This window comes from Falco naumanni, chromosome 5, assembly GCF_017639655.2.
Source record: "Falco naumanni isolate bFalNau1 chromosome 5, bFalNau1.pat, whole genome shotgun sequence".
Classification (NCBI taxonomy): Eukaryota; Metazoa; Chordata; class Aves; order Falconiformes; family Falconidae; genus Falco; species Falco naumanni.
In genome coordinates, this window is record NC_054058.1 from 76,251,460 (window position 1) to 76,271,491 (window position 20,032).

Here is a 20,032-nt window from a genome sequence, read left to right on the forward strand (position 1 = left end):
ATAAGTGGCCCGGCGGGGCCCGGCCCCCCCGCCGACCCCCTCGCCCCCCCGCCTCCTGCGCGCCGCCTCTCCGCAACCGGGCCGGCATCTGCGGCGAGGCCCAGCCGGGCTCGGCGGCGGCCCGAGCCCGGGCCCGCGGATCGGCGCGCACCACCCCGCCGGCGGCTGTGGCGGGCGGAACTCTTCGGCGGCGGCAGCGGTGCCGGGGGGAAGGGAATGCCGGTGCGCGGGGCCCGCGGCGCGCCCGGGCCGGTGCACCCTCCTTTGGTGTCCCCCCGGCGCGGCCCGGCCCGACCCGACCGGAAGCTCCGGCCGTGCTGCGTAACGCATCCGGGGCAGGGCAGGGCAGGGCGGGCCGGTGCCGTCGCGATGCCGGACTACCTGGGCGCCGACCAGAGGAAGACGAAGGAGGAGGAGAAGGAGGATAAGCCCATCCGCGGTGAGAGGCGGCGGGACTGGCCGGGTGCCCTGTGTGCGCGGCGGGGAAACTCCCCGCGCGACGCTTCGGCGGGGCAGCGGGACGGGGGCGGCGCTGCCCGCGACCATGTTGGTGCCGGGGGCGGCGGGGCTGAGGGAGCGCGGGTGGGGAGGGAAAAAGAGAAAAAAAAAAAAGATTTTAAACCCCCCAGATGCGCTACGTGGCGCGGCGGTCGCCGTCCCCTCGGGGCCGCCCCGGCGTGGGGCCCGGCTGGGCTGGCGCTGTGTCTGCGGCCCCAAGGGGCGGTTGAAGGTGACCGTCCGCCTGGGTTTGGAGTTTCTGAGGGAGGAATGGCGGGGCTGGGGGCCGGCGGCCCGTCGGGAGGAGTCGGGGGGGCGGGGGGGTATCACCGGGGGTCCCCAGGTCACAGCCCGGCCTCTCGGCCTCTCGTCACGGGCCCGGCCTGGTTTCCGTACGGCGAAAGGCCTTGTGCGGCCTGAGCGTCAGCTGAAGGGTTGGCCTGATAAAACCTCTTGTTGTTGGTCGGCAGAGCGCCCAGAGCTGGCTGTCACCCCGCCGGTGGCCCCGTCACCGGCAATGCCATGGAGGCAGGAGAGCACCACGTGGCTGATTTTTCTGGTGGTGAAATTGCCAGTTGCTCCTCATGTTTGAATTTCATTTGCCTTTATGTTTCATGTTAGTAAATATTAAGTAATGCATCTGGAAGCCAAGGCGATACTGCACGTAACCAGTGATGGACTTTGAACTGTTGCCACTCAAGAAAGGTTTTTAAATTATAGCAACATAGTGTTCAGTAGATATTAAAAAAATTAATGGGGTAATACAAAGAATCAGGAAAGAAATAAGGATTGAAAAAAAAATCCTCTCAAAATGCTGTGTGATACACACTGCACCCAGATCTTCAATACTGTGTGGCTGGTGCTCCCTTTATCATAAGAAAAGATACAGTTGAATTGGAAAAGAGGGAGAACTGTGGGCCAGGAATGTTTGACGTGAAGGCTATCATTTGGTCAGGAAAAGAGAGAGCTTTTGGGAGAAGGGAGAGGGAATGTAAAAGGTCTGTTAAATGGCAAGCAATATGAAAGTAAATAGAGGGTGACAGTAGTAGAGAGTTACATTTTTCTTAGTTAATGGAGAGAGTTCACTGGAGGAATCCTGCAGCACTCTGTGCAAAAACTTAAGCGGTTAACAGCTGACGCTGCTTGTTCTGATGTGGGAATTCTGAGGCTTAAGTACAATTTTTAGATTCCAAGTTTAAGTCAAGTAAAAGGAAGCATAATGCTGATTTAAATGGGGGGATTCCTTCCCATGTGTTCTGCTGCACGTTGCTGAAAGTTTACAGGTATTCAAAAAACTGATAGAAATATTCATGGAAGGAAAATTTTTTAAGGGCTGTTAGTGACCCAGGAGTGCGAGCTCACTATGCGTCTGCCATGTTTGTAGACCTTCCTGTTGGAGAAGGGATACTGGGCCAGACGGTTCGTCTTGTCTAGTACAACTATTCCCATGTTTTTTGTTTTGCAATATTCAAACTCAGCATTGTATTAGTTATTGATTCCAGGCTGCTCTGGTAGCTTGCGGTAGTTTTTTGTTACGGAGACCAGCTTAGATTTGGTTGCTGTTCCCTGCTCTCACTGGGCATTTTGGAAGAGAGACATCACTGGTGGAAAGTGGTGACAGGTTTTCATTGTAGTTTTTTTAAACATTAAGAAACAAAAAGTTAATAAGATGAAGTTTTGATATCTTCAATTCCATCTCTGTACAGTCATAGGTCAGTAAACTACTCCAAGCGAGGCAAAGTTTAAGTAGCTTGCTTGCTGCAGCTCTGTGTGGAACAGTTTTGGACTGAAGAGAGTAGCTGGAGACCCTGTTTTGATTTTCTTGAATGTCTGATACTTTTTTGTTCCGCTTTGGTTTAGTGAAAAGTAGAAATTCAAAAGAATCCCTTTAAAATAAATGATTCCATCTTTTAGAAGCGGAATTGATACTGCTGTATCTTTTTTTTTTTTAACAATAAGGTTTTGTTATTAAAATTGGAAGCTAAGTCTTTCCTGTCTTGTTTCAGCTCTGGATGAAGGAGATATTGCCTTGCTGAAAACATACGTAAGTAGCATATGTATACAAGGGTGTTAAAGAAAAAAAAGTAAGTCCTCTTAGGAACTGAATGCAGGAGTGGAGGGATGTGTACTCAGTAGTAGTTAGTAGATCTGCTTCTCCTAATGCTTTTCTCTCCTGCCAAAATCTTTTCTCCCTTTCCACCTTCCAACCAGAAAGCCCCGTACCCAACCCACAACCCTAAAAATAGTCCATTAGGTCTGTTAGCTTGAAAGTAACAATGGTTTGGGTTTTTTCTATTTTTGTTTTGTATCTTGTAGCTGATTGTCATAGGGGTCTAACAGCTAGGGCTTTTTCACTAACCAATTTTCTTGCTTTATAACGAACAGTTAACTTCAAGACTCCTTCTCCCATCAGATTTACTTGCTTTTAGCCATCATGTTATAATACTGTTAGCAAGGAGTACACAGGCCTTGTGAAAAAGAATAGTCTTGGGGGGTGTTTTCTGCAGACAGTAAGGCTTAAAATGTAAATCTCCATGTCTCTACTAGAAAGTATGGTGGATCTGTGAAAAAACTCTTGAAAAATGAAACTTGCAGCTTGGTGTATGTCTGGATTTGCATATGTTTGCTAGAAGCCTGAATTTTGACACTGAGACTCATTTATGAAGCTTTGAAATATGTCTTGTGCCCACTGCGGCTTCTCTTTTGTTGGCAAGTTGATATGAAGGAGATCTTGTAGAGGAAATGCAGATCCAGATCTGCCTGCATTATGCAGGGGCATCACAAGCAAGAATCCAGCATCTGATTTGCCCCATGGTCTGTCTGTTCTCTTCTGTGGGTGATAGAAGGGTTGGCTAAGGTAGTTACAGCACACCTACACATGATTTTCAGATAATATGTACAGATTTCTGTATGTATGTAATTTTTACTAAGCCTTAGTTTAAAAAAATATGACTGAACCGTGTTAAAAGAAAAAAGGATCCTTGAAGTTTACAAATGTGAAAAATTTCCATTCGCGCAGTTGGCCAATTGTGTGTAGCTGCATTCTCTTTTTGTGAACAGAAACATTGTTACTGAAACTTAATACTGTCTTTTTTGGCTGTAATCAATCGTTGGCTGTTATACCAAGACACATCTTCATGCTCAACAGCTCTTGGTATTTTTTCCTAAACATAAAATAATTTGAAATCTACATGATATTTCTTTTCCAGGGCCAGAGCACATATTCAAGGCAGATCAAGCAAGTAGAAGATGATATTCAACAACTACTTAAGAAAATCAATGAGCTCACTGGTATCTTTCTTTCTTAAGATAACTTTCAATAGAAGAGCTGCCTACACCAAAACAAGTGTTCTAAGAAGCAGATTTTAAACAACTTCTGCATTGCTTTATTATTGTTATTTTTCTCGAAAGAATACGTTTATTTATTTGGTCACATGAGACACTTGCTGTGTAGGTGATGGTCTTTTTGATTGAGCAGAGCTAATCTGTACATATGGTTGTGTAATTTTGTGCTTTAACACATTTTTATTCAAAACTGTAATTTTTATATATTACACTGGCATGAAACAAATGCCCCTTTCTGCCACTAGATGATTTGTTGGGATTTGTGTCAAGCTGTATTTGAATAGCGAGTGAACTTCCATAGACTGCAAAACCCCAGTGTATTATTAAGTAGGGGTACCAGTCCTTATATAAGGAAGAAATGTGTATCAAGGCAGTTGGCATTTAGTATCAGCTGGTTTAAAATCAGCTGGTCAGTTGTGGCAGTGACAATAAAAATTATTTTGTTCCCTTATTTATCTTTGTTTCACTGATGTATGTTTGTGGCCCTGTTGCTATGCCTCTAGCCAGGAAGGCTGCAGTGTCTCTTTTCCAGTAAAATCCTTTATTTGTTCAAAACATATCCATATTTTGGAAGATTTGTAATCTTTGTGTGTGTGTGTGTGTATGTATATATAAATATATATGAAAAAAAATTCATTTGTGTGAATCCATTAGCTTCTGATATCTTGCACTAAAGCCTTCCATCAGTGAAAGCACTTGCAGAGTTTCACTCCTTTTCTGAAACTTTGAGAACTGTGCTTATCTCTGATATCTCAGTCAGGCTTGGTTGTAATTGTCTGCGGGCTGTAGAGTTGTGTTAGAGGATGGCTGGACTGCTATTTGCATGCTTGGCTGGCACAGTCACGTAGGCCTCATTTCTTTAGGAAACTTGTTTTTTAGGAAGTCCTTCAAAGATACGTGTGTGTGTGTTTTGGAGATCTCTCAGAAAGCTTCCTACAGGCTTATATCTGAGGTTCTTGGTATGGGAAGGATTGCTGACATGCCAGTTAGCTGCTTCCTCAGCTCGTCTGTGTTGTACGTAGGAATCAAGGAATCCGACACGGGCTTGGCTCCTCCTGCCCTTTGGGATCTGGCTGCAGACAAGCAAACTCTCCAAAGCGAGCAACCATTACAAGTTGCAAGGTGGGTGCACTCTTCCTCCTTGCAGTGGAGCTGTAGTGATTTACAACTGATGTGTGGACTTTTTGTAAAAACAAGGTTCACCTGTTGCGCATATTAACAGTGTTTTTTACCATTGCATCAAAACTGGGCTGTGTTATGCTTGGTGACGCGTTACCTACTTCATACTTGTACTTATTCCTGTCATTATTGTATGATGCTGTAATAATAGAGTCACAAGTACAATAGCTGTTTTGGTGTATTTGGAAAATACGACTCTGTCACCTTGATGCCGATACAAATAGCAAGCCAGTTAGTTTGTCTGCTTGGTGGTGTTAATTGTATGTTCTCTATTAGGTGTACAAAGATAATTAATGCAGACTCCGAGGATCCCAAGTACATTATTAATGTCAAGCAGTTTGCCAAATTTGTGGTGGATCTCAGTGACCAGGTGGCGCCTACTGACATAGAAGAAGGGATGAGAGTTGGGTAAGCAAAATCCTTGTGTTCTTATGAGTTTTCCTGGGGAATGAAGCTTTTTTATCTGATCGATTAGTTTGACATGTCAGCAGCTGTCATTTCATGTTTTTGCAGTGGTTGAAATTATAATGCCAATGTCTTTCTGTTGGAAGCCAGTAACTCACCTGCACGCTGTGCTGGAATCTTGATTTTGATACCATTCTGATGAAAATTGTGCATCGTGGACTCACACCTTTCAGTTTGGGCCCCAACAGTGCTAGCTTTCAGGGAGCCCGTGTAACCTGCTGCCTCTTTGGCAGTCTGCACAGTTACACCCAGGGTGGCTACGGGAAGTGTTCGATGAGGAGGTGAAGCCTGTTGTAGAATTTGGTCTGTGGGATATTTTGAATTTCAGTTTTCAAAATACTTCGGAATTAGTATTTTTGGAAACCTTAAACTTTTCTGCAGGAGGAGTTCCATTTTCTAGCCCATCTAACTCTTAGCTTTCAGGGCTGGGCTGTCTTGATGCCAGAGAAAAGAACAGTTTAAGAATTCAGCTTCTAATTTACCGAGTTGTTTCTACATGGCAGCTTAATTAACTGGCGGTAAAATAACAGTCTTTATGCTTTCTCACCAGGGTGGACAGAAACAAGTATCAAATCCACATCCCCTTGCCTCCAAAGATTGATCCCACAGTCACCATGATGCAAGTGAGAACTGCCAATACTTATTGTGACATTGCTTTGTCTTGTAACGTTGATTACTTTGACTGGATTTTGTTCTGGGCTGTTGAAGGCCCAGGGACATATGCAGCCTCAGGCTGCTAACTGCTCGCTCACCTTTTTGTTGTGCAGGTAGAAGAAAAACCAGATGTCACTTACAGTGATGTTGGTGGTTGTAAAGAGCAGATTGAAAAGCTGAGAGAGGTGGTTGAAACCCCTCTGCTTCACGTAAGTAACCTCCAGATTGAAACTTTTATTATTTTGAAAGTATTCTGGTCATCTCTTAGCATTTGAAAAAACAAGAAGAGATAATACAGCTGAATAGAAACACCTAAGTGAAAGGAAGGCTGGTTTTAACAAGTGAAATCCAGCCTAGTCTGGTTTATATTGCCCCTGATTGATGATTTTCTTAATTTGCATATACTCTTTGATGCACATAATCTTTAATTTGCACATAACCTTGCCTTCTGTTTTCCTACCATTACAGCCTGAGCGATTTGTTAACCTTGGAATTGAGCCTCCCAAAGGAGTACTTTTGTTCGGGCCACCTGGTACGGGCAAAACACTTTGTGCCCGTGCTGTTGCTAACAGGACCGATGCCTGCTTCATCAGAGTAATTGGATCTGAATTGGTGCAGAAATACGTGGGAGAGGTGAGAGCAAATGCTTGACGGAGTGTGGAGTGATTTGCGGATTTCCAGTTGTGGGGACCCGGCACCCTAGTGGGTTTGACAGATGAATGTACTGGCGTGCTGGAGGTACTGGTGGGGAGGAGCTGTCAAACTAATCGCTACTGATCAGGCAGACAGTTGTAAGACCTGAAGTATGTCGTCCTTGAGGAACTGGATTTTGCAGTGCAGAGTTTAGTCTGCAGTTCAGGAGGACTCTAGGATTAGGATTCTGTTCCCAGCTCTGCCACTTATTTTTCACTTGGCCCTCAGGTAAATGACTTCATTTGTGCTTCTGAATTTAAGAGTAGTAATTTGTCCCTCCCTTATAAATTGCCTTAAGATTTATGAATGTTCTGTTATACATGTGTGTACAAATAAGAAGAGTTTTGTCATTGGAAACTTAGAAGTGTTTGGAGGCATGAAAAGTTTAATTTTGATAGTTTTCCTTTAATGTGCCATGAATCTTTAACAAAATCTTGGATATTGCTTTCAGGGAGCTCGAATGGTTCGTGAACTCTTTGAAATGGCCAGAACTAAAAAAGCTTGTCTTATATTCTTTGATGAAATTGATGCCATTGGAGGTATGTTTGCAGTATCTACAGCTCTAATCTCATAGGGGAACTTTCAGGCGTTCTTTTCCTGGTATAATTCTTCACCTGGATTGCTGTATTTCAAGAAAGGTGCTTCTAAATACCTACCTAGCAGAGCTACTACCAGTATGTCCCATGTTTGTGAGGCTGTCAAGAAGTGGTTTATACAGCCCAGATGAGAAGTAATTTTTGCACATTTGGAACACCCAGATTATTTAAACTTTAGTGAAGGATCTCATGTGTTGTGTTTGCAAAAAGTACTGCTGACTTTAGCCCCCTTCAGCTTGTGGACTACATATAAAATCTTTATTCCTGCCTGAAAATGAATGTATTTTTTTTTCCTCAAAGTATGTACTTGGGTCCTTTGAAAGTAGAACAGGTTTTATGCAGGCAAGGGAGGAGGATTTTGGTGGAGGGAAGGCAAAACAAACTACATCTAGAAATTTCAGCAGTTTGGCCAGTTATTAGGCAGGGAGATGGGCCCTTTCATACTAAGGATGAAGATACAGTGCTTATTGTAACTGACAGGTAACATTGCTCTTTCTTTGGAGTGTGTTGCTTTCAAATAACCCCTTCACACCTTTTTTAAACTCTTCACAAATATTTGTATGTAATTTAGAATTATTTTTCCAGCAGTCTTCTGTGTAGAAGCTGTGACATCTCCATGTTCTGAAGGTCCCTCTCTTATTTTGTGAAACATGTGTCTCCTCTCTCCAGGTGCTCGTTTTGATGACGGGGCTGGGGGTGACAATGAAGTGCAACGTACTATGCTGGAGCTGATCAATCAGTTGGATGGTTTTGACCCACGAGGCAACATCAAAGTGCTGATGGCCACAAACAGACCTGATACTCTGGATCCAGCACTGATGAGGCCTGGCAGGCTGGATAGGAAGATAGAGTTTAGCTTGCCTGATCTTGAGGTGAGCATGCTTCCTTTCACAGCCAAGTATATTTTGAGAGCAGTGTGTTTCTTCAGTTAGGGCGTTACTGTCTGGAAGCAGTTGACGAATATTGACAACAGCAGCATGCTTAACTTACATGAAACTACATGGAGATTGGAGGGATTAAAGATGTACCAAAAAGGTTTTCCCACACTGAACAGATTCCATCCCTGGGCAAGAAGCCATGGTAGATAGCTGTAATCACTGCATATTCCTGTCCCAACAGATAAAGAATCCTTTAACCAGATCCATGATGTACTTTTTACGTTGGCACGTGTTTTGTTTGGCCCTTTTGAGAGGGATTTCTTGAGGTACTTGTACCGTTAGAGCTCTATTAAAAGTTATTTTCTTAATTTGGTATCGTGAACACTTAAACATGCTAGTCCAGGCATGGGAAGCTGTAGCTGGGCAGCAAGTAAAAGATTTTCCATTAGCCCTTGCTGTAGATGTGGACAGCTGCATGCTAGAGTCATCGCCTCTTTCATACCCTGAACGCTTCCTCCGCTCTTTTTTCAGGGGCGAACTCACATATTCAAGATACACGCTCGTTCGATGAGTGTTGAAAGAGACATAAGATTTGAGCTGTTGGCTCGGCTGTGTCCTAATAGTACAGGTAAGCTGCATTGTTGTGTTTTTTTTTTAACAATTTGGTGTATGCTTCACCTCCGCTGGTGGTTAGAGCTGAATTTGTTTATCCCTTTGTTTCAAAGGCGCTGAGATTCGCAGTGTCTGCACGGAGGCAGGCATGTTTGCTATCCGAGCACGTAGAAAAATTGCAACAGAGAAAGACTTCTTAGAAGCAGTGAACAAAGTCATTAAATCGTATGCGAAATTCAGTGCTACCCCACGCTACATGACCTACAACTGATCTCTTGGAAAGTTTTCCCTGTTCCTATTGTTAAACTTTCTGTGAAACAAAAATCGAAGTGTAGTGATTAATGTCTTGCTCCTGGAAGCTAGAAATAAACGGAGTATTCCAAACAGTAGGTGCGAGTTCATCGTGAGTGTGTTCTACACTAGTGGAGTATTGCTGCTGTGGAAGAATAAACTCAGTGAGATTCTAATAATGCAGCCTAAACCAGTGAGATATTTTTAAATCGGATACCTGGGCCATGTTAGAAACCCAAAGTTTAGATCCCTGGTCACCATTTGCACCCCAAAACCTACCATCTCAGTTGCAGAGGTGCTGAACAGATCCCTAAGGGACTGCAGTGTTTCCAGGTGTGCTCTGAAACGCTTGCATATGACACTCGGCACCAAGGTGTAGGTGTGTCCTGAGAAAGCTCTGGGGAACTGCTGTGGGAAAAGGGCTGAGGAGAAGGTGTATGTAGCTCTGCTCAGGTGCTTGGTGCTGTGAGTCATTGCCCACCTCAGGGACGATGCGAAGGGGTTTTTTTCCTTCCCTTGTGTGAGCGCTCTGGTATCATCATAACTTGATTATTTTTTTTTTTCCTTCAGTGGTTTTCTTCATCCTTTTTGCTGAGATTCTTTGCTTCTTACCAAATAGTAAGTAGGTCAAGAATGAGGAGTTCTTAGCGCTAAGGGAAGGAAGATTTCTTTTTCCTGTTCCTGCTCTGAAAAAGATTAAAAGTTTGACATCCACTACTGCGCAGTTTGTCACATCACATTGTTACTTGTCTAAGATGCTGCTACACACGGAGCACGACCCCGACAGGGTCCTGCTGCTCCGGTAGCTGGGCAGTAGCTCATAGTTGTTGGCAGCAGGCAGTGTTAAGAGGTTGATCTTCATTCCTCTGGCATGTTTCTGTAGAGCTGGCTGGTTTGGTAAATGAAAAGCAAGCCTTTAATTCTCTTTTTTTCAAGTGTGGGAAGTTTTGTGGTGAGTAAGAAAAGACCAGGAGAGCTTGAAGAACTACCTGGGGGGAAAAATGCTTTTGGGAACTGCTTTGTCTTGGAAGTGAGAGTTTTATCAGGTCTTATTTTGATACAACTGATGTCAATTTATCCAAGCTTAGATTGTGAAGCCACTTTTTTTTTTTTTTTTTTTTTGAAGAGCAGGTGTGTACAATAGGGAAAGAGTGTGTGCAGCACGTAGACTTTGTTAGCATTTTGGCTGGTGTCAGTATGTTGATAAGCAAACAAGCAGTTATGTGGAAAACTGTTATCTGTTATTTTGGTAAGAGATGTTGGGGAGGGATGCAAGTTTATTGGTGGGACAGAATTTTTTTCATTTTGAGCCTGAAAGGGAAGTGGTTCCAAAAGCACCATTGAGAGTGTCTTGATACACCAAGAGCAGCACTTGGAAATCAGCGTACTTTTTACTTAAGTGTGTAACAGGAGTTTGGCTCTTCCCAGGTATCCTGCTGTACTGTCAGTGCTCCTGCAAGAAAGGAGGGGGAGAGGAGTATTGTTCCGACTATTGAGGTCTGGAACCGGACTCTGCTATCCAGCGACGTGTGGCACAGTGGGGCGCTGCCCTGTCAATGCAGACAAACTGGAGAGGGGAAAGAGTTTAAAGGCTGTGACTTTGTTTAATGTAGCGCTGACAAGCCTAAGGATTTAAATTTGTAGATAGCAGTCTGTTAATCTGTATAGGGAGAGGAAGTCGGATTACTGTTCGTGGCTGAGGTAGGCTGGTGAGCAGGAAGCAGTGCTTCAGCTGGTGGCAGCAGAGCACAGGAAGAGACAAGCGAGAAGCTGCCCGATTTTATTTTACTGGATGAGTTACCAGCGCTGCCGGTAGTACCCAGGAGTGTGGTGCCAAGTGCTCCTAGTGCCACGCAGGCTGCAATCTCAGCCTTTCTTGGGCGAAGGTTTTTCAGCCCACCAGCATTTCCACAGCTCCCCAGAAAGCACGGCTGTTGCTACCACGGTGGGAAACACAGTGTTTAAGCGTATCGCTGTGAGGCCTGTGTGGAGAGGGCTTCGTAGGATGAGGAGCAGGAACCTGAGCAGCAGCAAGGCCTGCGTGGAGGTGGTGACCCTTCCTGGCCTACCCTTTAGCAACAGGCACCTTGGGGCCAGGGACCTCGGCTTGTCCCACATAAAGTCTCACCAAGACAAAGTGGAAAATTTTGACAAGTCATGATCATCACTTTATTTTAGAAGTCGACAGGGTTTTGCCCTACATAGTTAAAAACTGAAGCTGCAACAAGCTAAAAGTAGAAAAATACACTGTATGTAGATAAAAAGGCTTGTTAAGCTGGTTAACATTGCAAGTGTACCAATAGTTGTTCAAATTTAACACGCACAATGTGTTAACGTGCATTCAGTTCATCCTTTGAACTCCAGCTAAGCAGTAATTTCTGATGCAGAAAGCTTCCTATCCCTACTGGCAGGGGAGTCTGAAGAATAAAAATCTTTGCTGACTGCCCCCGGTTCTTGGGAAACTTGGTTTACCTGAAGCAAGCCCTACTCACAACAGAGCCTGGAGCAAAATGAAAGCATTAAGTTCTGCATTCAGAAGAGAGGAAGTCCTTTATGCGCAGGGCCTTTGATTTGAGGGTGCAAAATGAAATGTCTCTGATGTTCTGTTCCTCTGTGCTGTCAAAATAACCTGCAGAAGAAACATTCCGAAGTTCCTGCCTCTGCTCAGGTTCATAGTGACTCTTGTTAGGGAAATACAGGGATTGAAGATTTTTGTTTGCTTGAATTACATTTCCATGTTTTTCATCTCAGACCTGGAGTTGTGAGCAGTACCACAGGAACCAGGTTGTGAAGACTATAGGGGGACCCCCCCCCCCCCCCCCCCATGCTACTCTTTCTTTTAAAAACCCCAATCATGTAACCTTTTTGAGTTCTATGAACTGATTTTCTCAAAGAACTTAAAAGCTGAGTCAGAAGCAGCACTGCTGGTAGGAAGGAATCTCAGGCAACAGAATAGTAGTACTTCTTTTTTTGTTTTGGACCACTGAGACTTCAGCATTTGTCTACATTTTCATTCCAGCTTAAGAGACTACATATAGGGCATCAGTTCTCAACTTTAATGGGCTTCACTCTTGCCTTAAACCAGTTTTGTCTTCAAACTTTGAAGCTAAATTAATTTTAGCTTAAAATCAACTGTATTCTTTTCTAGAAAGCATAACTAGGTTTTGGCAGTTAAAGTACCGTATTGGTAATATAATAATTAGACAATGAGCCTCTAATTTGAAGCTCACTCAGACTGAAAATGTTCAAGCAACGAAGAGTTGAGTATAGCTGAGACAGGTTAGATATTAAAAAAAAAATAACTGTACCGTCCAGGTTTAAAAAGAGTAGCAGCTAAATGCTACCAGTGTGAATTCATTAATCCAGCTGGCAGATAATTACAATTTGTATGAATTCATCATATGCAGATGTTGACATCATGCTTTAAAATTAATTTAAGAAAGTTCTTTAAAGACACTGGTACAGTGCATTGCAATTGCAGAACAGTTATTTCCTGCAATATCTCACCTCATAGTGAGTTAAAGTGCCCATTTTCTGAACAGGAATAGGAATGTCACCTTGTCTTAGCAGATTGTGATTGTAGCAGAATACACTGAATTTTCTTGTCTTGCCTGATTTTGTGCATTTATGTTGTTGGAAGGCTATACCCTGATTGAAAGAAAACATTCAAGAGCATGAAGGCTTCCAACTTCTTATCCACTCTTCCTACAGAAAATAAGCACCACCCTGTTACCCGTAGATACAAGTAGCCTTAGGCTCTCTTTAAACTGTGCAAATTAAATGTTCAGAAAGAGTCTCCATCAGCACAAATCTGCCTTCCCTTCTGCTCGATGCCAGTCTTCAGAGGTCAGAGTCGGTCTGTGAGGCCGACCTGTCTTTCACTTGGCAGGCAAGGACAGCATCATGAATGCTGTGAAACAACAACTCTCTGGTTACAGTGTTATCAAAAAAAGTCAGTCTTGTCAGCTCATTCATTACAGGGCCTACAAAATAAAAACCAAACAAGCACATAAACTAAAGTACAATGATGGAAGACAACAGTATTTCAAGAAGATGACAACAACTTGCATTTAAAATAGCCAGGTGGATCACGCACTACCTCTATTCCAAACAGGTAATTATCTTATCCAGACGCACACAGAGAGGCCTGTTCTTGGCAGAAGATGCTACATTCCAAATATTACAAACTTGAATCATTGCAGGCTTTTCTCCTTATTACATTATTACAGCAATTTCAAAATGCAATGTTTAGGGTGGCATTGACAATTGGCCAGCTGGAATAAATGGGAGCTGGACCTAGTCCTCACAGACATCATTACATCAGTGCTCTGCTTTCACCGAAGCGAAGGCTCTAATGCATATGGGCTTGTTTTTTCTCAAATCCAATCTTATGTGAAGTGCTGATACTACCGACGCACCCAGCAGCAGAAAATATGGGGCCAGAGGGAAAGAGATAAAACAGTCTCTCCCATAAAGCTCACCAAAAAACCCCAACAAACTAACTCACCACTACAGCTGGCAATACAGACACAGACACCAACTTCTTTGTATTCTTTTATAACCTGCAAGAGAGTTAAACTGAAGTGAAACGCAGGTACACTGTTGTACACACCGCAGTTCTGGAAGATGTAAGCCAATTACTGGGAAAGCTGCACAATCCGCATTCCCCAGTTTTCAGCTAAAACTTACAGAGCTACAAAACTGAAACCGTGATTAGGGGGCATGTATGTCTCACGCCAACAGGTTGCCTACTGGGTATCTCACAAGTATTCTACAGGCTTTTCTGGGAGAAAAAAGCCCTACTTACCGACTTCAATGTTTTTGCTCCAACTGAATCCACAAAGTTCACTGGTGTGAAATCCAGGATTAAAGAGTGGATATTTGTTTTGGGCGCCACAAAATGTTCATGCTCATCAGGAGACATGTCTTGTATGCTAGCATCTGGAGATGCAAATTTTCCATTTACAGGTAACTCATCATTTGCTATCTCATGTTTTATACTTGCTTCCGTGTCGTTGGTCTGGGACAGAAGATAAATGACAGCCAATGCTTTTTCAGTGTTGACCCCCCTTCTCCCCATACTCATCTCTTCTTTCAACCTTTAAAAGGTGTACAGCTCCTAACCATTACAGAAGCTGGCTTTACATGCATGCATACTTCCATATCTTACGTATATCAAGGTTTATTCTCTTATGCCCAGCCTTTCTATAGCTACAGGCAAGCAGCTTAAAGCTGTTACCTTAGGAGCGATTTACCCATTCCTTCAAACACTGACACCTGTTCCTTCCTTCCCTTGTCCCTGCTGATCCTGTCAAGGCCCGTATACTCAAAAGAAGCAACAGCAGCAACTGGGCTCTTAAGTTAGGCAGTTGTGTGGTTTCCCATGGTAAAAAGCACACACCAGCCCCCCACCACGGGGCCAAATTTAAACACGCACAAAGGCACAAGCATGTTTCAGACAGCCCTTCTGCCTTGGCCACGCCAGGGTCAGCAGTGCAGATGGGACCCTTTTATTACAGGCACTGCTGCTCTGCATTAATTTTATTCTATTCTATTTCTGCACGATTATTTCAAGTGTGTGGGGAGGGGCAGAGGAAGGGTCCCTCCAGTTTCTGCCAACACCACTGCTGAGTCACTATGACACTGTGGAAAGGCTCTGCTCTGCTTTTTGCTACCTGAATGTAATCAAGGTTCAACACAATTATCCAACCCAGCCTTGAGCCCCTGATCCTTTTGCTGTTCCCTCAGTAGCCTGTCCACACTGCACAGCGCTTGCTCCCTGAGCCTTCCTACCTGAGCGGCACCCTGCACCTTGTATAAACAAGAACGGTAACACCAGAAAGCAGCATGTTAGCTGATAAAGCAGAGGTAAATATTTACCGAAGAATTCACTAGTTTCAATACAGCTTTCTTTCTGAGTTCATTTGCCGCCTTTATTTCCCTGGCATGCCTCTTCTGGGCTTTTCTCCTTGCTGCTAATATGGCACAAGGGTCCACTCCAGTCTGTCATCAAAAGAAAGCACGATCAGAGGAGATTCAGCTTGTTAGGATGACATTGCAGTATCAATTAGCACTGCATTAATCACTGTCATAAATTTAAAACGCAAGCCTGCATTGTTCAGTTTCCCTCGGTGGGGGAGAGAACAGTATAAAGTAAGAAGGAATAATCTTGGCAAGCACTGTGTTGACAAGATGAGGAAGAGATGCACCACATTGTTTTCTCGAGATCAGAGTGTGCCATGTTCCAACCGAATGCTGATTCGAGTGCAGAGAGCAAGGGGGAGAGAAGTGCACTGGGACATAAATCGCTAATACCTCTTGCTCTGTGAAGATCGGTACCACCCACCTGTTTTGTACAAGGCTCATCATGGGAGCTACAGAAAAATTTTCCAGAAGTTAGTAAGGGTGCAACTGCTACCGGGTCAGGCAGTTCTGCTGTTAGCTGGCTCTGTTATTGCCATTCCCACCCAGTCACCCACTGGTTAGACAGGAGGTGACGCATACTCTTGTATGCGGGTCATTTGTTGCTCCTGAGAGGCATAAATGGCCACAGTATTTCACGGTCCTACACTCCACTAAAGTTTGTCACCCAAGAAGGGTGCTTTTACTCCCAGACATTTTGTTCTCAGTTCAGCAACTAATTTCCTTTTGATTTAAAACAACAACAACAAAAAAAGCGTTTCACCAGTTTGCGCTCTGCAACCACCAGACCTTCCATTCACAAGCAGTTACTATTAAGATAAATCAACAAAGCGTATTCCCTCCCACCACATTGTTGCTTCCTAAGATGATCTGCAGTTTGCTGGAGATACCTCACGTTTTACTTTCTCCAGGGGCCACAGGCCGAGAAACATTGTGCTAGGGGCGGCACTAAAGGAGCTGAAAGATGAGCATGTTTCAGAAACCAGCTTGAATTTTCAAGACACAGACATCAAAGAATTTGCTTTACTTACCTTTTTCTTCAGCGCACTTGTATATGACTCACTATTGGCAAAATAAAGTGATGCATTAGCTTGAAATATTTTTATTCCAGGATGTTCTTTAACCTAAGAAAAAGAATATTGGATGTGCACAGTTAAGTATTGCCTGCACTAGAAGAAAAGCACCTCTGTGATTACAAGACACATGAACGTGCAGCAGCCCAACAGCCAGCCCTGCATGGCTGCCGGCATGTGTCAAATAAAGGAGGCTGGCACTGTCGTGAGCAAAGGCAATCAGAAGATCAGAACCTCCCCCTTTCCCACTGTAATACTGCACACAATCAATGCCATGTAACATTTTTCCTTCTTTGTAACAACAAAATGTACAGCCATAAAAAGGAATTAAATATTTGTAGTTCTCTGATGCTGTTATCTGCAGTTGGTATTACCACGAGGAAATCAAGCAGATCTAGCCTCCCTTTTCGCCTCCCTTTCTACAGCATTAATGACTCATTTCTCTCTTTCTCTTTTTTCTTTCTTGTCTCCTCAGGCACAAAAAAACCAGCCTTTCAAATCTTTGGTTTTAAACAGGCCCTCAGATAGGTCACAGTACTTTTTCTTTCTTCTATTTTAAATGAAGTAATCTCTAAATGGGTCGCACTCTGACATTTTACATGCTAATAACCTGGCTGGCAGCAGAGATCCAGCCTGCCATACGCTGTCAACCCCTTCTTTATGCAGGAGGAGGAAATGCTAACTACATTCAGTATAATAAAAATGGAGTCTCCTCTTCTTTGCATACAGCTAGGAACACACCCATACACTTCTGCTTTGTGTCATATTCAAACCAGAACTAGTGAGAGAAAGTTTTCAGATTACACCATCATCTTTTCACATAGTTTTTTACAGAATGGTTCTTTAGTAAAGGGGGATGTAGCCTTCACAGCAGCACCTCTGAGAACATGACAGAGAGTGCAGAAAATTGTAGCTGCTCTTTTTGAATAAATATAGCGTGCTTATGTCCATTATATTGACAAAATGTACTGCTTTCTTTTGGTTGAACAAAATGGCATTTATAAGAAGCTAAGTGCACGGCAAGCAACTGTGCCATTAGTTGTGTATATTTAATGGGTAAGGGATGGGGAGATGCTGTTTGAAAGAGTTTGTGCAATTTGGAAGAACATATCTGGATCCTGGGTTCCACGGATTTCATGCCATACCGCCACACAAGTAAAGAAGGTGGCCTGCTATGCACTAATGTACATAGCAGTCTTTAGCAGTGGTATTCCTATAAAACTTACTATTTTGTACAAGCTAGTAAAATGGAGCTAGTATAAAGGTCACTTTTGGTCACCTCCTGGTCAAACATACATGCAGTACAAAAAGCTAGCATTTTGAATAAAATACCTTTTAATACTAACATCAAATTTATTTTCTTTCCCTTCAACACTAGTGAATGCTAGGCAGACAGCACTGTATGTGCAGAATGATAGGGCTAAGCAGCAAATTGCCAGTCGTCTTTGCCCCGCTACATAAAACTCTTCAATACAGAAGAATAGACTCCTACCTCTTCATACTCTTCCACATCACAGTAGATGTCAGTGTCAGGAATCTGACCAAGGATTCTGTATTGAGGCCTAGAGAGAAACAGAAACAAATGTTTTAGTATTATCACTTATAAAGTGAGTGTTCAATACAGATTGAAACTTATTTTAAATGGTCATTCTGCAGTGCCTGTCTGGTACAATCTTATCTAAACATGGTCAAATGCAGTGGGCAGTTTATGGCAGGAACACAATAAAGGGGCCATCTGGTGACTAGACAAGTTTGCTTCTGTCAGTGCAAAAACAATTTATAAACTTAGCACAGTAATGTCATTTTCTGAAAAGCATGGGCCACAGCTTACAAAGGTACAGGGCAAATTCTTTTGGCATGAACTGTTGTAACTCTGTTGACTGTCCTGCAAGTATGGAAACTCGTACTGGCAGAAAACAAGCTGTAATTTCAAAGAGCCACTCTGCTCCCAGGACAACGCCTGAGCAGACGAATATTCCCAACTCACAAGCAGTGTAACAACAAAGTACATTACTGTTCTGTTTGCAAGAACAGAACCATATGGAGATGGCAGAAAACTACTCTCATTTATGTAGAGCGGAAATCTCAGAAATTTGGTTTCATTCCAATGCAGACAGAAACCAAGACTTTTATAGACCTAAACGTCCCAGACCTTCAGCCTAGAAGCCTCACAAGACAGTCCTATCCACACTTGCAAGAAATCTTTTTGCTCTAGACCTGGAAAGCTTTACAGTAAAAGCTTTGTCACTTTGAATGGGAATAGAGGAGAAGTGAAAAAATTTAAGGGCAAGCACAATATTTTATGAATTAGAACTTATAAAATCCCTAAACATTTATCCAGTGATAACTTGACACAACTTCTGACTGACTGTGACAGCGCCCATAAAATGTAATAATTTACCAAAATTGACATCAAGCAGATTTGAAGTTCTAAACTCTAGGCATTAAAAAAAGTAAACATGAAGATTAACCAATGTAAGAATGTGAAAATCTCCTGGGTTTTTGTAAACTTGAAATTGCAAGTTCATGCCCTCTGGGAATTTTGTTCTCAGAAAAATAAAATGCAAACCCTGGATCAGAGCCACAGGGTTCTGTGTTCTCTGTTATGAGGCAGATTCTCTACTGTATGCAGCTGAAGAAGGTGGAAAAGTCTCTTGCTTATCTGCACCCCTTAAACAAACAAAACCACACAGAATATCAGCAAACACTAATTTTGATAAAGAAGAAATCTGACCTTTGTGTTCTGTAAATAACGGTTATCATTGCAAATGCTACTGCAGTAAGCAAACCATAGTCTAGTCCCAGGAACAGAGAAGCCAGAAAAGCTACCACCCAGATGGCCTAAAACAAAGAAAACATCTGAATTATTATGTGTTCTTTCCTGTTAACAGCAAAAACAATAGCATAATTCAACCTCAAAACCTATGTATCACTTCTGTTCAGGAACAGGCTATATATAATGTAATCCATCATGATAGCAGACTGTAATTGCTTTAACCTTTCAGAAGGGCATAAAAGCTCAAGGCACACTAACATAACATCTGACAAACTGTCACATATTAATTAATGCCTTAAGTCCTGTTCTCCAAGGAATTCTATGTTACCATCAGACTCCAAATACCTTAGGATAAAAAAAAAAAAATTCCAAGGCCTGCAAATAGCTCTCACTTACTTCTATCAGCCAGTTAATCCAGAAGAAAAATGACACCAAAATGTTTCCTCCAGTATACTCTTAGTTCTGCCCCACTCCAGCCCGGTTTTTGGTTTGTCTTAAAAGATGGCAAATACCTTCAAGTAGTTTTGTTTGTTACTCTGTTTTTCAAATTCTCTTCGGACATTCCCACAGCCTTCAGTGCAGTTCCTATAGCAACACTGCAAGAGCTTTGCTTTTACTGCAACTGAACTACTTCGAACCTGAGTTAAATCTTGTTGAACAATGACAAAAACATTCTTATGTGTGCAACAGATCACTCTTCTAGGTCTACCTATGGCTCCATGTCTTATGTTCACCTGTATCCCAACATCAATTTGTAACTCCTTGATAAGTTTCTACTCTGTTTTGGGGGTTAGGAAGAAGAGGAGCAACAAATTTAATACAGTAACTTACACGCACCGAACTGTGCATTACTCACCAGCTCAATCTTACTGGTTCTCCAGAAGTGCGCAACATCTCCAAACTGTTTAAACATTCCTTTCAGGTTAACCATGACAATTGCAGCCAGTACTGTCTAAGAATATTACACAAATGCAATTTTCAGAAGCAAAATAAACCCATCCCAAATAACAACTTCAATGCATCACAAATAACTGTGTTTCTGTGCTTTGT

The 20,032-nt window shown here is 42.9% G+C and overlaps 2 protein-coding genes across 4 annotated transcripts in view; one reads left to right on the forward strand and one right to left on the reverse strand.

Moving 5' to 3' along the window:
• Nucleotides 1-296: 296 nt before the first annotated feature.
• Nucleotides 297-9,309, forward strand: PSMC2 (proteasome 26S subunit, ATPase 2). The gene is made up of 12 exons (XM_040596545.1): nucleotides 297-439; nucleotides 2,505-2,542; nucleotides 3,708-3,789; nucleotides 4,866-4,965; nucleotides 5,299-5,430; nucleotides 6,038-6,110; nucleotides 6,255-6,350; nucleotides 6,610-6,774; nucleotides 7,286-7,373; nucleotides 8,100-8,302; nucleotides 8,840-8,936; nucleotides 9,034-9,309. The coding sequence occupies exons 1-12, from the start codon at nucleotides 370-372 to the stop codon at nucleotides 9,189-9,191; spliced, it is 1,302 nt and encodes a 433-aa protein (XP_040452479.1). The 5' UTR covers nucleotides 297-369; the 3' UTR covers nucleotides 9,192-9,309.
• Nucleotides 9,310-11,366: 2,057 nt separating this feature from the next.
• Nucleotides 11,367-20,032, reverse strand: part of SLC26A5 (solute carrier family 26 member 5) — a 36,590-nt gene continuing 27,924 nt past the window's right edge. For all 3 annotated transcript variants that reach the window (XM_040596531.1, XM_040596532.1, XM_040596530.1), the window contains 8 exons: nucleotides 19,839-19,934; nucleotides 18,941-19,047; nucleotides 17,699-17,768; nucleotides 16,165-16,257; nucleotides 15,092-15,214; nucleotides 14,019-14,231; nucleotides 13,719-13,773; nucleotides 11,367-13,194 (listed from right to left, as the gene is read on the reverse strand). In XM_040596531.1, coding sequence (XP_040452465.1) covers nucleotides 13,052-13,194; nucleotides 13,719-13,773; nucleotides 14,019-14,231; nucleotides 15,092-15,214; nucleotides 16,165-16,257; nucleotides 17,699-17,768; nucleotides 18,941-19,047; nucleotides 19,839-19,934 — 900 coding nt within the window. In that variant the 3' untranslated portion in view covers nucleotides 11,367-13,051. The remainder of the gene's footprint in view (nucleotides 13,195-13,718; nucleotides 13,774-14,018; nucleotides 14,232-15,091; nucleotides 15,215-16,164; nucleotides 16,258-17,698; nucleotides 17,769-18,940; nucleotides 19,048-19,838; nucleotides 19,935-20,032) is intronic.